Source organism: Ursus americanus, chromosome 25 (genome assembly GCF_024610735.1).
Source record: "Ursus americanus isolate L20-20 chromosome 25, mUrsAme1.1.p, whole genome shotgun sequence".
NCBI lineage: Eukaryota > Metazoa > Chordata > Mammalia > Carnivora > Ursidae > Ursus > Ursus americanus.
The window spans coordinates 3,004,077-3,019,612 of record NC_142151.1 but is presented as its reverse complement, the minus strand read 5'-3'; the positions used below and the strand labels follow the sequence as shown (position 1 = coordinate 3,019,612).

General features: G+C 39.5%; 2 protein-coding genes across 9 annotated transcripts in view; one reads left to right on the top strand and one right to left on the bottom strand.

The window, feature by feature from the left end:
• Positions 1 to 10,832, bottom strand: part of DCP1B (decapping mRNA 1B) — a 53,527-nt gene extending 42,695 nt beyond the window's left edge. Inside the window, exons 1-4 of one of the 5 annotated variants that reach the window (XM_045774910.2) lie at positions 10,580 to 10,658; positions 4,375 to 4,415; positions 2,094 to 2,148; positions 168 to 295 (exon numbers count right to left, since the gene is read on the bottom strand). In XM_045774910.2, coding sequence (XP_045630866.1) covers positions 168 to 264 — 97 coding nt within the window. In that variant the 5' untranslated portion in view covers positions 265 to 295; positions 2,094 to 2,148; positions 4,375 to 4,415; positions 10,580 to 10,658. Of the gene's footprint in view, positions 1 to 167; positions 296 to 2,093; positions 2,149 to 4,374; positions 4,416 to 10,579 lie in introns of all 5 variants that reach the window. The other 4 variants (XR_015721585.1, XR_015721586.1, XM_045774891.2 and 1 more) reach the window with 4 other exon arrangements.
• CACNA1C (calcium voltage-gated channel subunit alpha1 C) overlaps positions 1 to 15,536 on the top strand; it is a 734,056-nt gene that overhangs the window by 21,336 nt on the left and 697,184 nt on the right. The gene's annotated exons all lie outside the window — the stretch shown is intronic.

Below are 15,536 nucleotides of genomic sequence, written 5' to 3'. Positions count from 1 at the left end.
CACAAGGAAGAAGCGATTCCCTCAACATGCGTATTTCCCAAGTTAACTGACACTGACCCTAACAGTCACTGATACTGAACACAAACACAAAGGCCTCTACTATACATTTTTAAACACTTGGCCAAACTGCAGAAATAAAACTACCCAATGCATTAAGAAAGACTCACATCTGGCATTTCTGTAGAGAAGGAAAGGATCCTGGAGCTGGAAATCCAGGTCTTTAGTAATGGGTTCTGTCCTGTTTTCCATGCTCAACCTATTCATAATGGTGAACCCATGCTTTGGAGAAGCAGACCTAAAAATCACAAGGGTTGGGGAGGATATCAAAAGACAAATTATTCCACAGAAGTACACTTTTAGTAGAACTACTATTCGAATGTATCTCTCCACCTTTTTGTACGTATACAGAGCTTTGTGCAAGCAGACTGTACAACACACAAAGCACTGGACCTTTACTACGGGCTAACAGTACTGATGTACTGATTCACGCACTACTTTGTATGTAAACATCCAGCATGACTGCCCTTGCTGTGCCTTCGGCAAAATCAAGTCCTACTTACGTAGCTATGTGTACATAGATATCTTGCTTCCCTATCTAGATGGTAAATTCCTTTATGGCAGGAATATCAACCACTTAAAAAAAATTACTAACAGATACTTTTAAAGAATCTTGATAGTTAACATAGAGTGTACATCACAATCGTGTGAAGAAATTTTTTATAGAAAATGTCAGTGTTGGTTTGAAATTGAAGCTGTAAAATTTCTTAGAAAAATGCCCCTCTGGTCAATGAACCTGTGATCAGATACAGTATGTTTAAAAGATCATAGAATTCAATGCAAGCAGCAACTATTTTGTTTTCTTCAATATAAAGGAAACAACTTCATAAACTACTATAAAAGTTTTTCTCCATAAAAATGTGTCATTTAGTGTCTTTTTATTTTTCGTTTCATTGACTAAACCCTCAGTGCCTACTCTCTGTCAGGCAGAAAGAGCCCAAATTACACAGTGTAACTCTAACAACTACGTGTGCATTTGCCTACTCTTGGGTGACAGCCATACAGTAATCCAACTGTGCGACTTCTGGTGACAAATGAAACACCAAATGCTTCTACGCTGAAACGGAAGCAAGCAGAATTCATTTATTTACTTTAAACTAGGGCAGCAGGGTAAGCAACACACAGAAATGTTCTGAGCGATAGGAAGAAAAGGTGTTGACGCTTTAGTTTTATTTCACATTAACCATTTGGTGCTACTAAGGACATCAAACACAGCTACAAGGACTACTCAACAGAATTTTCTTTTGAGACCTCCAATTTTAAAACTGATGGAAGGCAATCCTTGCCTAACTTATTTTACAAAAAGGTAAAGCAGCGGTGGGCATATAATCAATACTAGAAATAATCATGATAATAATTTCAACTTAAATTCTGAGGAAGAATGAAAAAGAGTTCCCAAGATCTCTGACAGAGGGTCCTCTGGAAGTGTCAAGTTTAAAAATCACCAGTGGGTGTCTCTATGAACTCTCTATTACAGAAAGCAAGCTATGGGAGGAAATAAAGAAAAGAAATAATTTTTAAAATGGGATTAGGTGTTTTTATACAGAATCAGAATTTGATTCTTCAAGTATTTCATTATCACAACAGGACCTCACCTCTCTAACAGTATGGTTACTATACCATCTCATAATTTATAAAACAGGCTCAGGGGATGAACGTGCCAGTTCCCCTGAAGCAATATACGTAACAGAAGTCAAAATACTATCACCAGCAGCTCCACTACCTGTACTAGAAACTCCCTTCTGGCTTTTATGAGCTTTCTGTCATTCTCTACTGGGGAAAAACCTCAACATGCTAGAATCTGGCATCTATCTGATGGGGGGGGGGTCTGGCCCACCACCAAGCAGGGGTTAAGGGGACATGGAAAAAGCTCCTATTCTTGAGGCGTCAGATTTAGGGAAGAGATTAAGGAACAGGGAAAGAGTTGTTTCTCAACCTAATCGTTGAACTGACAGTTCCATTTGGAACTCAGAGTATATTAAGAAATACTTGAAAATGCAAACCTACATTTGATTTGGGTACAAAAGAGAAAATACCTGTATAATTTGTTAATCTTCTGCAGTCAGAGAGAGAGAGAGCACCTAAAAATCCCTAAAACAAATCATTAGCGTATATTAATACATCTTTTCTTTCACTTCTCAAAAGAGTAATACTTGTATGAAATGAATGAGAAATGCACTGTGTGTGTGTGCTTGGTATAAGTCAGAGTTCATCTGTTCGGTTTCCTTTTCACACTTCAGAATTCTCAAGAGTAGTCTATACTCACTTGGCAGTATGCTCTGGTGCTTTTGGAATGTTTTAGAACATAATGTAAACTAAAGTAGCCAATGGCTCTTAGGCACTCCCACCACTTTTCTAATAAACCAACCTCCTCCACCTACTCTGATGGCCTTGCTCATCCATTCCTTTCTTTCCACTCCCACTGCGGCTTCTGCCTCCACCTACACACTCTTAAGCCATTCTTGCACTGGGCCTGCAACTGACCTTTCTGCAATGTTCCTGTGTTGCTTGTATCTGTATGGCTGACTCTTCTCTGTATCTCTGGGCCCACAAAACGCAACCACTAGCCCTTATCACTTTCTTCTCCTTCAGAGAACACTTGTACTCTCACAGCTTCAACGACCAGTTTAAGGCCGATGACTTCAAACTCTGTATATCCATCCCTGACCTGTCCTGAAGGACCTGGCACCTCATTTGAATGCCCTGCTACTACTCCGAAATTATTTCAAAATAAAATTATCTTCAAACCAGATTCTCCACCTCTTATCTTTCCACTCTGCTCACGAGTCTGTCATTCTTTGTCTTCTATTTCAAAATCTTAGGTTTTTTTTTTTTAAATTTCATCATTCCCTCTATACGTGAAATCTTCAAGAAACTTTTTCAATTTCAACTTCTACCATTCTAGTCCATACTCCCATCATCTCATATCTACTCCACTGCAATAATCTTCCCATTGTCCTAAGTCCAACTTCTTTAAGAACCAGGGCATCCTCATAATGCTAATACACAGACTTTCCTCACACATTTTGCTGTAAGCTTATTACTTCCCTGTTCATAAACCTTCAGTGACTCCCTACTGCTAAGAAAGTAAATTTCAAAATCCTTGTTCTGACATTCCAAGCCAGCAAAATCTCTTTACCCTGACTGTCTTCTGATATAAACCAATATAAACTCTCTGTAGCCAAGTCATTTTCCTTAACTTCACCACACTAGGTCCTATGCCTCAGCTTCTGCCATTCTTCCTGTTGACATAGCCCTTCCCTCTCCTCTATGCAAGTTAAGTGCTACCTTATTCCTGAGGCCTACTCAAGATGCACCAATTCTTTAAAGTCTTCCATAATCACAGCAGCCCATTCGTTGCTTACAATCTATCAACCGGTGCTGAGGATAAGCTACCTATTGGGAATTATCTTTATTTTTTAAATTATTTTTTAATTATTTTAATTATTTTTAATAATTAAAAAATTATTTTTAAATATTTTATTTATTTTTTAAAATTTATTTTTAAATAATTAATTATTTAATTATTATTTAATTATTTTTTGTTTTTGGGGGGGAGTATATCTTTAAATGTGCACGTGTACAAAAAATATGCATGTGTATATGTGTGCATTTTCTTTCACCCCAGTGAAGCTGCAGGCTCTAGAAGAGTTTGTACTAGGCCTTTGTATTTTTTCTTCGTCCACCCACTAACAATGACGGACAGTTTATGTGAATGTTTATGTGAATAAAATGTTTAACTATTAAGACAATATACATACTAGGTGATATTAACAATTTCTGATACAAATAACAAAAAACATGAATTTATTAAATTTATCCTGAAATATATTCTATTAGCTATATAATGGAAGATTCAAAGACATCTTTAATTTTGGAGCACACTTCTTTAAAGAATCAAAGGCAGGGGGTGAGGAGGTGACTGATAAAACCTTTTTCCAAATAGTGATTAAAAAATCTAATATTATTAATAGTGTACTTCTAGCTTCTTGCCAATGCATTATATTCAAGGACTATGTACCATTCATTTGAATTAAAGGATAAGTATTTAATACTGTTTTAAAAAGAACACAGAGGTTTAAGTTCATCAATACTAGAGTTTAAATTACATTCTGAAATTAGTATTCCTCACATTATACCAGATGACATTATTCAGTATTCCCTTCCCTATATCACTAAATAACTTCAAACTAAGATTCAGGTTTTTTTTACTTCTCTTTGAAATAAAACTACATTTGAAGAAGAATTAAAATATTTTAATTTTAAAATATTCTTTCAAAGACTGTCAGTTTCTTCACAAAAGTAAAATACTCTTACCTTGTGTAAACAAATAAGGTTCCTTCCACATCAGTCTTTTCCTAAAAAACAAAACAGCAAATATGTATCTTCTCTTCATTAATAGTAACTTTCACAGAGGTTAGACAACATTCAGTTTCAAGTAAAGCCAAATCCATGTAACATGAGGGGTTTTTCTTACGGAAAGGAGAAAAGCAGGTTCTCGGCTGGGTTGTGGCTCTGCTGACTGGGCAGCAAGAAGCAGCCATTCTTTTCTCATTCACGAAATAAACCACCCTTATCTCTCTTTATCAAAGACAGGGACAGCAACACACCTCTGGCTAAAGCAATACAAAAATAAATATGCTCCATGGATATCCTTTGAAAGAGATCATCAGTGTGCTGCCTTCTCCTCTACCCTGTGACCATGGAACGTGGTACATGGCTGCGGAAGTCACTGGGTCCGCATTTCATTATCCCTCTCTTTGTTTTCTGGGTTCATTTTCTCTTGCCATATCTTGTCACTTAGGAGAGCAGATGATCTGTCAATAACCCTACTTTGACTACAACACAGAGGAGAGGAATGATGCTGTAGTTTTCAGACAAATTAATCACCAATGTGGTGTGGAATATTTAGAGTCTATTTTGGATCTTTGAAGTCAAATTAGAAACATTGCCAAGCTCAGACTTAAGAAGCTGCCTGAGAGAAACTGGTTAAGTGGTAAAGTGAAAGGGATAAACTATCATTCCAGTTCATTTGGAAAGGCTCTCTTCCATCTCTCTGAAGATAAGAGCCCAGGCCCTGATGAAAATGTTCATCAGTACAATGCATACTAAACCCCCCCCAAAAAAATTTTTTAACTAATATCAAATTATTATTATTCAGAATTTAAAAGGTACTTTTGCTACTTACATGATTTAGTTTGACTACTCTATCTAACCTCCTAATATTTTATTATTAATCTCTATTATAAAAATCATTCAAAATTTAAGTACTCTGTAGTTTTGGGGAAAAATACACTCTTAAAGAACAAGGGTATATATTAAATGATAATTTTTTTAAAGGCACATAAAACATTGGAAGCATGATTCTCTCCCATGCTCAAGTAATTTCAGCAATTCTCTTGGTCACCTTATTTCGGTGGATCTTAAGGTATGGTCCCCACATCAGCAGTATCAGCATCGCCTGGGAACTTGATAGAAATGCAAATTCTTGGGCTCCTCCCCAGACCTACAGACTCAGACTGTGGGGTGATGCCCAGCAACCTCATGTTCATCAAGCTGTCAGGTGATTCTGATGTGCGCTATGTGAAAACCGCTGCCTTAGCTAAGTAACATATTCTCTGCCCAAAGAACTGCACTAGGAGTCCTGAAATCAAAATCCACGATGTCCCAAAGTGTGTCAAACATCACCAAACATTGTTTTTTAAAAGCAAATGGATATTAAGAGTAAGTTACTTAGCAACAAGAATTTTAATCCTCATCGTACAATATGCAATTAGAAATAAAGAATTTATGACAGTTAAAACAACTTTAGTCAGTCTTTTCTCTAATACATAAATATTGGTAAGAAAGTTAGAGTTCATCCTTAAAATGGATTTATTATAAAGTTTGTATAAATCACTTCAGTGTCCTGTGAAAAATATCCTTACTTCTCAAAGGTGGCCCTTTTCCACTGTGCTTTGAACTGAGTCACAATGAAAAAAAAAAGATACAGAAACATTATTACTGATCTTTCCTTGTGTAAACAACATGGTTAATTCTTATCTGTTGAGAAATCTATATCCTGGGTGCACTTCAAGTGCCAAAAATTACCTAAACTGCTACAATATTAATCACTGAGAAAATGGCCACTACAGAATAATAAATACCACCCACAGTCTAAAAATTTGTGGGCATTCCTAAAGTTCAACTGGTACCGTTGGCGAGTATTTAGAGTCCACAGAGCCTTCAGGAATAGATGTGTAAAAATTAAATATTTGGTATTATTTGTGACGGTGATAAGAAGCGGAAACAGAGATACAGTTAAGGAACTAGACAAAAGCCTACATGCATTGCAAGGACTACTTGCTGCAACGCCAACACACTTTCCTGTCTTCCAGTATTTGACCTCAGACTGTTGCATCTTAGTGATCCAAACCAGGATGTGTCTATGGACCAGCGCACATAAAGCTAATAGCTTTTGACTTGTTTCCCTTCTTCCTCCATGAAGCAGCAATGGAAATTACTTTTTCTTAAAAAAAAAAAAAAAAAAAAAAAAAAGACCTTAATACCCAATTTTAGTTTTGAAAATCCATAATCAGAAATGTAAAAGGCATGTTTCTCCTGAAATTCTCCTCCAACTTGTAACAATTTTTTTTGATTCCACGTAAATAGTGAGATCAAACAGTATCAGTATGTCTTTCTCTGACTTATTTCACTTAGCATAGTGCCCTTAAGGGAATGGACCCCACCTCTTGATTGAAAGAGTGTTAAAGAATCTGTGGCCATCTTCAACTGCAACAGGTCCTTAAAAAGTTTGAAATTCCCTGAGTAGCTAGGGGCCAGACTTCCACAGCCCAATACCACAGACCTGGTGACCCTGGAGAATGAACATCAGGCAACAGCTTTGGAGAGTTTTCCTTGGGATCCAGACCCATAACTAGGAAAGTCTGCACCAAACAAAATCCACTCTGTACATTGCCCACCAGGAGCACTGTCATCAGCACTAAAGTGTATAGGGGATTTCTTAAATCTTGACTATGAATACCTGGAGTGGGGTTCTTGCCAGGTCATAGTGGGCTAACTAGTTTATTATTCTATGTCTCAGTTTCTTCACTGAAAAGAGTAACTCGCCTATACCACTCAGATCTTTTGATAACATTTTAAGTGCTCCATTACACCTGGATAAAAGGGGCTTTGGAAATGTAAATTCTGGGGGCGCCTGGGTGGCTCAGTCCTTAAGGAACCCCACATCAGGCTCCTCCGCTGGGAGCCTGCTTCTTCCTCTCCCACCCCCCTGCTTGTGTTCCCTTTCTCCTTGGCTGTCTCTCTCTCTGGCCAATAAATAAATAAATAAAATCTTAAAAAAAAAAAAAAAAGGAAATGTAAATTCTGATCTAGCAAGGTTGACATGGCTTAAATTCATCATTTTCCTGGTCCCTCCAGAGTTATCCAAGGGTAACCAGATTTTTTTTTCTTTCTGGGCAAAACTCAGGGTTGGGCTTCTGGGGTATAGTTAGAACAAGATTTTATTAGATCCTCTTTAGGTCCTCCAGGCAAGGAGGACTTCTATGTTAAATTATTAGTTTATAGTAATGGGGAATTTTAGCTACAATTTTAAAAGTACAATTTAATAATTTAATATTACACTCTATTATAAAATCTAACATGTATTAAAAAATTAAGCAGTTCAAAATTTAAAATAATAAGATGGAATATAAAATAGTGCTAGTTGGCAAATTATTGGGACTCGGCACAGTAGTTGCCACTTTTGAAACAACCCAAAGCAATCTCTATATTACTAATTATCTATGTTAATACGATGAAAAAGTAGGTCTCCATTTATCATAAATCTGTCTCTCTCCATCATGCACAGAGCATCTAAGTCACCTAGGAAGCCTAAAAAATAGCAAATGCCTGGACTTCGCATCCGGAGATTCTGATCTGGCAGGTTATACTTTTTAAAACTCCAAGTGATTTCAATACACAGGAAACTTAGAAAACACTAGCTAGAAACAGGACAACAGTCACACTAAGGCAGTTTCTCAAGCTCAGCACTTTTGACCTTTGGGGCCGGATTAATCTTTGTCATGGGGGCCTGCCCTGTGTGTAGGATATTTAGTGGCATCCCTGGCCTCTATCCTTTGGATGCTAGTAATACGTTCCCTCTTAGTGTAACAACCAAAAACTTTGGTCATACTGCCAAATGTTCCCTGGAGAAAAAAATCAAAGCTAGCTATGAACCACTACTCTAAGGACTGAGAGGTGAAAATATATTCTTCAAATGACACATAGGTGTTTAGGGGGGAGCAGTCTTTCCAGATAATGAATGGGAAGTAGTTCTGGCTCTCAAATTCCTACTCTAATCATGACATAATCTTTCTTAATCCTTCCTTCAAGCTCCTCATTTTCTGTCTACCCTTCATTCCTAATACCTCCTGCTCTGAATGCCTGAAGTCAATTTTCATCTATTTCAATGTAGTTAAGAATTCCCCTCCTTTACCTCCCATACTTTCACCTCCAATCTCAAGAACGTTCTTTATATTTTCAGTAGGTTTATGTTCAAAAGGCTCCCATCCAGAGGCCCTGAGCGATGGCATATGTAGACAGTGGTAACAAACTGTTCACCCTCAGCAACTTCTCTGCATCTGAACTAGGTCTCTTTTTTTTCTGGCTACCACAGCCTTGAAGATTAGTACTTTGAAAGAATGACCTTTTACTGAATGAATAATGCCCTGTCCGAAGGCAACAAGTCCAGGAAGCAGGAAAACATAACTCCTGTAAATAATGCACTGTGACACTTCACTTCTGCCTTTTGATAAGGCTTTAGAAGGACTTCACTGGCTATCTAATAAACCTAACTATCTGAACAGGTATCCATCACAGAGATCCTGTCAAAAGCCTATAGCAGACAATTGTTTTCCAAGAGGAATGCTCTCCACTACATGTTAACAATTTCTCAAGATTCTCCAGACTCTAATCCCACTGTCAAGTAGGCTTACATTACTGTACATTCCTGATCTTTTATCTCTTACAAAATTACCTTGACAGAATTAACACATTATGCCTTTGGCATTTTTTAACAGAACAGTATAATAGCAATACAATATAGAATATCTTTGTATTTTTCTAAATTGCCGTTGATGAAATCCTCCAGTACATTGCTCAATGTCCTTTATATAAAGACTCAGGTGACAAATTCCCCCTGAAAATTAGGGGAAATAACCTCTCTGCTTACCAAGTGGTATACTTTCTATTACAAATGGTGAATATTAAAGACATCTCCCCGTTTTTCTTTTTTGCTTGACAGCTGGGAGTATAGACCTAAATTCCTTGCTCTGTTCCAGCAAATTTCTTCACTTAAGAACTATTCTCGTCTCTCCCATTTTAGGACCTCCTTTTTAATCTTTTTATTTTTGTTAATGATTTTCAGGTGAATTTTTTTTTTAATAGACTGCTCAAGGTCCACACTAGAGAGAAGCAGGCTATGTAAATGAATGCAAATGTTAAAAAAATATATGAATTTGTTCAATATGTATGCTTTCCTTGATTGAAATTTGGAGAATACATTTTTAAAAAATCACCTGAAATCCATTCATCCACGCCCAGTTCTTTATACTGTTTTCTAACTTATTTTAAAATGATGGATGGTTATATAATGGATGGATTATTATTTGAGACAAAAATCATTATGACGAAAAGAAAAATTACATCTCTCTCTATTCAAGTGGGGTGGGTTACAGAATCACACGCAGTAGTTCCTGCAACAGGACTGAAGTGTCTTATGCTCCTACCCCATTGTAACTGTGAGGAAACTTAAATTTCATCCCATTGCTATTTGTTGGGTTTCTGCTTTGAGAAGGGCACTAAATAATTCGGCTTCCAAACGGACTCAAATTTCAAACTCATTTTGGTCTTGGTAGGCTGTGGTGTAATGATCTTTCCAAGAGCGTCAGCCTCCTTCGAAGTGTTAGACCCAGCCCCCATTTTGTCCTCTATTTCCTGATGTTTGCTCTTCTCTTGGTGTACTTCCTGAGTTCCCAAGTTCAATTTCTCCCCTTCTACCAAGGTTTGACTTCTCTTCGTCCCACCTAAGACTGCTGTTCCAGAACCAGAACTCGGCTTTTAAATTCCTCCCCTACCCCTGCCTCCCCTACAGCCATGTTACACTGTGACAGAATCCTGCTTTACTTTGTCGGAGTACATCAGTCTTCCGGCCTCAAGGCACCAGGCCTCCCTCCTTCCTTCAGCTCTTCGGTCCCGTCCCTGATCGGTCTGGTCTCCCCACGTGGGGTATCGTAGATATTTAAGTCTTTCCCCCAACTTCAGGTGGCTTCTCAGAGCGGCCTCCCTTTCCCCCCAAACCCCCGGCCCAGGGTCCAGTTGCCACAACTTCGGCCTCAGGCCGCGATTCACCACCATCCACCTCCATCCACCTCCAGGGCGTCAGCGTCTCCTCCCCCTCACTGGGTTCAGGAGCCCTGAGTCTGACGACCCCGTCCCCACCCTCGCCCTGGCTGCACTGCCCCGTCGCGTCCGCACGCACCCACTCGTTGGCCCGATGGCCGAAAGTGTACAGAGCCACCTGGCTGGCCACGTCCACGATGCGGTTGATATAGGGGTCGTGGCGCTGCAGGGCCGCCAGGCTGATGTCGCGCCCCTTTCCCACCAGGCCGCCCGCCGCCACGGCAGCCATCTTCCCTCCCTCCCCGACATCAACTCAGGGCTGTCGGAAGCCACTCTCAATAGATCGCAGAACAAGCGAGCCGCCTCGCGACCGAAAACACGAGGCGACCGCAAGTCCGGGGAGGCCTGCCTTCTCCAGCCGTGCCCCCGCCCCCACCTCCGGTGCCGGACGCAAGACATTACTAATCGATGGCCGCGCTCCCGCCCCCGACGATCGTTGCCGGGGGCAACCGCAAGCCCCGGCTGGAGGTCTGAATCCGGTTCCGCCTCCCCAGGCGCTGTTTTCTTCCTACGTGAGCCGTGGAGCTGCACGCGCGATGGGGTGTATCTCGACGCCGCGGAGTGTCTGTCCTTTGGCGCTCAGTGATCAAACCTATAATAATAAATAAATCTCAAAAACTAATAACTGAAGAGAAAGGGAACTATGATGTCCGTATCTACAAACACCCAGTGGTTCTCAAAGCGTGGTTCTCGACCCCCTGGGAATTCCTGAGAACCTTTCAGGGGTCTGCCTTATCAAAACCATTTTCTTGACAATGCTATGATTTATTTGTCTCTTTCACTGTGTTGACATTTGCACCAATGGTGCAAAAACAAGGGCGAGTAAAAAGTGTAGGTGTCTTGGAGTGATTCAAGGCAGGGTACCGCGGTAAAAGCCAGAGTCACTTGAGAGTGTTCTGCATAAAACAGTAAACATTAATTTTATTAGAGTCCAGCTCTTTGGTTCATTTTTTAAAGATTTATTTTTTGAGAGCGAGAGAGCGAGCGCATGTGCGAGTGGAGGAGGGGCAGAGGGAGAGCATCCGAAGCCTGACTCAGAGCTGAGCTCAGAGCGGGACACTGCCTCCATCTCCCCACCCTGAGATCAGGACCTCCCCCTAAACCAAGAGTCCGTGGCTCAACCAACTGAGCGCCCACACTTTTTAAATTCTGTGTGAAAAAATAAGTATGTGCAAAGTACATGTGCTGAATATGGGAGTACCATGTATTTGTCTCTAGGAAAACACTTCTGTGCTTGAATTGCAAGCTGAACTAATATTTTTATTTTTATTTTCACTGGACACTATTTTTACTTGAAAGAAAAATGGACAAACTATGGTTATTCAGACAGGTATTCAATAGACTTTTTTTTCAAAAATAAATAATGTGCATCTGTCACTTTCAGAAAAACAAGGAAAATTATTGTTGCCAATGATAATTTTTGAGCTTTCAAGCAAGAAATAGAAGTTTAGAAAACATGTATCCACTATCAGGAGTTGGACAGCTTCTCAATAGGTAAAGTCTTTCTGATTGAGATCAGTGGGCATTTAGAAAGTCTGTGATGAGGGATTTAGTCTTTAAACCTTCGGAGAATGGGAATGTTGTCAGTCAGATACATGCATAACTGGATGTACATTTTTGTTAAAATCTTTTAGCAAGCATTTAACATTTCTTTTGTAAAGGAATTTACCTTTGAGTCTTGGGGCCTATGGGCAAAGTCTACCTTTCCCAATATTTCAGGGAACATAGATACACCCTAGTTGGCTCCCTAGTAGTTAGTCCAATGCCTTGTGAATAGAAATTTAGTAAATGCTTATTTTGTTGCACTAGACCATGAGATAGTTGAATTTACTCATTTAATGTCTTTTTTTTTCTTTTCTTTTTAAGAGCTCATGACTTAGAGAATACTGAAATCCAAGTTGGGATAAAAGAGCATATAATAGCAAGTTCTGATCTTTCAGAGTTTACATTCTAAGGAAGATAGGAAAAAATGGAAAGTTTTTTTTTTTTTTAACTTCCTATGTTGTAAGGGAAAAAAAGAAAAGAGAAAAACCTTGAGGGTTAGAAATCACACAGAAGAAAAAACTGTGTAATATCACAGTGACTTCAGGGTTGCCATACTGTTCATCTCCTGGCCCACAGAGCTTTGTTCTTTTTTTCTAAATTCTTTTCCTCCAAATTGTTAAAGATCCAACCTTCTAGGGTGAAGACAGACTTCTGCCTACTTTCTACTTGAATAGCTTGTGTAAAATCAGGTCATTATTACCTTACCCAAACATACTACGTTGCAGGCTGTATGTTAGTAAAAGACCATTTACAATAGGCTAATTCTTATTTAATCTATATAACATTAACTTCCATTGGCTTTCATATTGCTGGCATACTTCCACCGTGTTTCTGGAAATCTCATTACGATACCTTGAGTAGCTATTTGTGACTTTGGGTTTTCATGATGATTTCGTAATTGTCATTTTGAGATAAAACATGTGCAAACACTTGGTATTTAAAGTTATGTACAAGAATTTAAAACAAGTTTGTAGTATGATAAAAAAAATAATGTCCAGGTCTATGATTTTTATAATATTGCAATGACTAAAATAAAATTCACCAACTAATCCATCAAGGTAATTGTGGGAACATAGTATGCTTCAGTTGTTTGAAAATAGGGATATAATTGAAAAATGTTTGGTTTTGTAGCTATGTATGAATGCTTGTATACAAATATAAACTGACTTTTTATGGCATAACAATCTGAAACATACATACACAGTCTGCTTTACTAGTACCCTTTTCTTTGTTGTATAAATGACCTCTAAGTTACGCATTTGCCCTAGACTGCAATGTGTTGGAATGGAGGGGAAAGAGGAGCTTTCAGGATGCCCCCTAAGAGTTTGTGATTCTAAAATGACTTAAACAAACTCTAATGGTTTGCTTGTTCTGCCTGTATGAAACATCCTTTTGTTAGCTAGGAATTTTGTACTAAAAGATAATAGAAGGAAAGAATTAATGAAAGCCCTCTTTCTCCTAGTGGCAGGAAATGGTTTGAAGCTTGTTATCAGTTGTTTTCAGTGCATGGCTCATTTCTTTTGTAGGCAGCAATATACAGTGGAAGAGGCACCCTTTGGAAAGGGAAACTACTTTAATCTCTCTTTATCTATGTGATCTTCAACAAGTGACCTCACCTTTAACTTGGGGCTCCTAACTAACATCTATCCTACCAATTTTGTGGGATAAATGAGATCAAGTTAGAAAGCGTACTTGAAAAAGATTTACAGTCTATGAAATGTTCTGCAAATGAAAAAGCTATTATTATTTTTATTATTACTACTTCTACATCATCATTAGCATTATTTTCATCACTGTTGTTATTATGTCTTTTTTTTAAAAAAGATTCATTTATTTATTTTAGAGAGAGAGAGCGTGTATGAGCAGGGCAGAGAGAGAGGGAGACAAGCAGACTCCCTGCTGAGCGCGGAGCCCAACATAGGGCTCTCTCCCAGGACCTTGAGATCATGACCTGAGCCAAAACCAAGATCGGATGCTCAACCAACGGAGCCACCCAGGCACCCCTGTTACTATTATTTCTAATAGAAGCTCAGGAGGATCCTTCTTGTCCAATTAACTAGCCAATGCTCAGTTCATCTCAACAAAGTTCTGTGTGACAAGGAGCTCATTAATTCTCAAGACAGTTCATTCCCAGGATTTTTATAAAATGGAGAATATGAGCTAAAACACACTTAGCAGAAACTTCACAAACAGAGGAAGAAATAATATAGGAGATAGAGGTCTATGTTCCGTGAGATTGCAAAGCAGTTAAGATGTGAAACAGCTATCAGAGAGCCCTGGAGCAGAATGAGAAGGGGCAGGTGTGGGGAAGAAAGGGGCCTGTTAGGCGAGACTTTGCTCCAGCCTGAATTTCTCCAGTCTGGGCCCAGCCATGGCCTGGATTAAGCCCCTGGTAACCAGGCCTGGAGTGGACCTGGGGTCATTGGAGCTCTTTGGAGTGGGGAGACCGCACGTACACATTCTCTTCTAATCTCATTTTGTCTTTTTCTGCCAGTCCCACTAAACCTATTCACTTTACTTCATGGTCAGGGGTCAGGTTTTGTAAACATAGAGGACCTGTACACTAAACATGTCTTTCCAGTTACTTCCCAATGTCTGCACATACTAAAACATGAGAAAGTGCCTTGAATTCCACATGAATGGATTATAAGCTTAAAATACAAAGACCACTGTGGTAACTAATGTCTGTGAGTCTCAGCACCTGAGTGCTAAGAGGGAGGGAGAACAAGATGTGGAAAGGGTTCATTGAGAAAGCAGAAGACAAATCTCCCTGTTTACAAGTGTGCTGTGGAAGTGACTGTGGACGTTGCATAGACCATCGGCCCTGGCCCAGCAAACACAGACAGCTCTGTGTCATATGATGCAGGAAGCTGTTATTGAATGTGGCCAATTTCACATAAAGGAGTTTTGTCCTGGGGCAGAGTGGGAGTGTGGGGGGTTGCTAGTGGGTTGCACAGTAGGACAGCAAACTGAGTTGCCTCTCTCGTTACCTAGGTGCGTGTGGTGCTAGCCGGTTCACCGTGGTAGCACCAGCGCCATAGAGGGATGATTTAGGATTATTTGATTTGGGTAGAGTCCATGGTTCTAGGCAAGCTGCTTCACTTCTCAGTGGAATAGAGCGATTGAATTAGAAGGATGTTCCCCCACTCCAGATCACATGGCTGTCTATTGAGCCACCTCAATTCATCTCAAATGCAGCTCTCTTTACAAACACGTAGATGAGCCCAGAAACAATAACGACCAATCTATTTGATGCACATTGAAATTAGGTCAAGATAGCAGCCCGTTAAGGACTTGTTAACATTATGTCAAAACTGAGGGCTCAGGTAGTCCACGGTTAAGATGGCGGAGAAGTAGGAGACACCTTTTTCAGCCGGTCCCCCGAGTCGAGCTGGATAGGTACCAGACCAGCCTAAACAACCACGGAACCAGCCTGAGATGCAGGAAGATGCATCTGGATCTCTACAAATGAACATCTCCAGCGCTGAGTA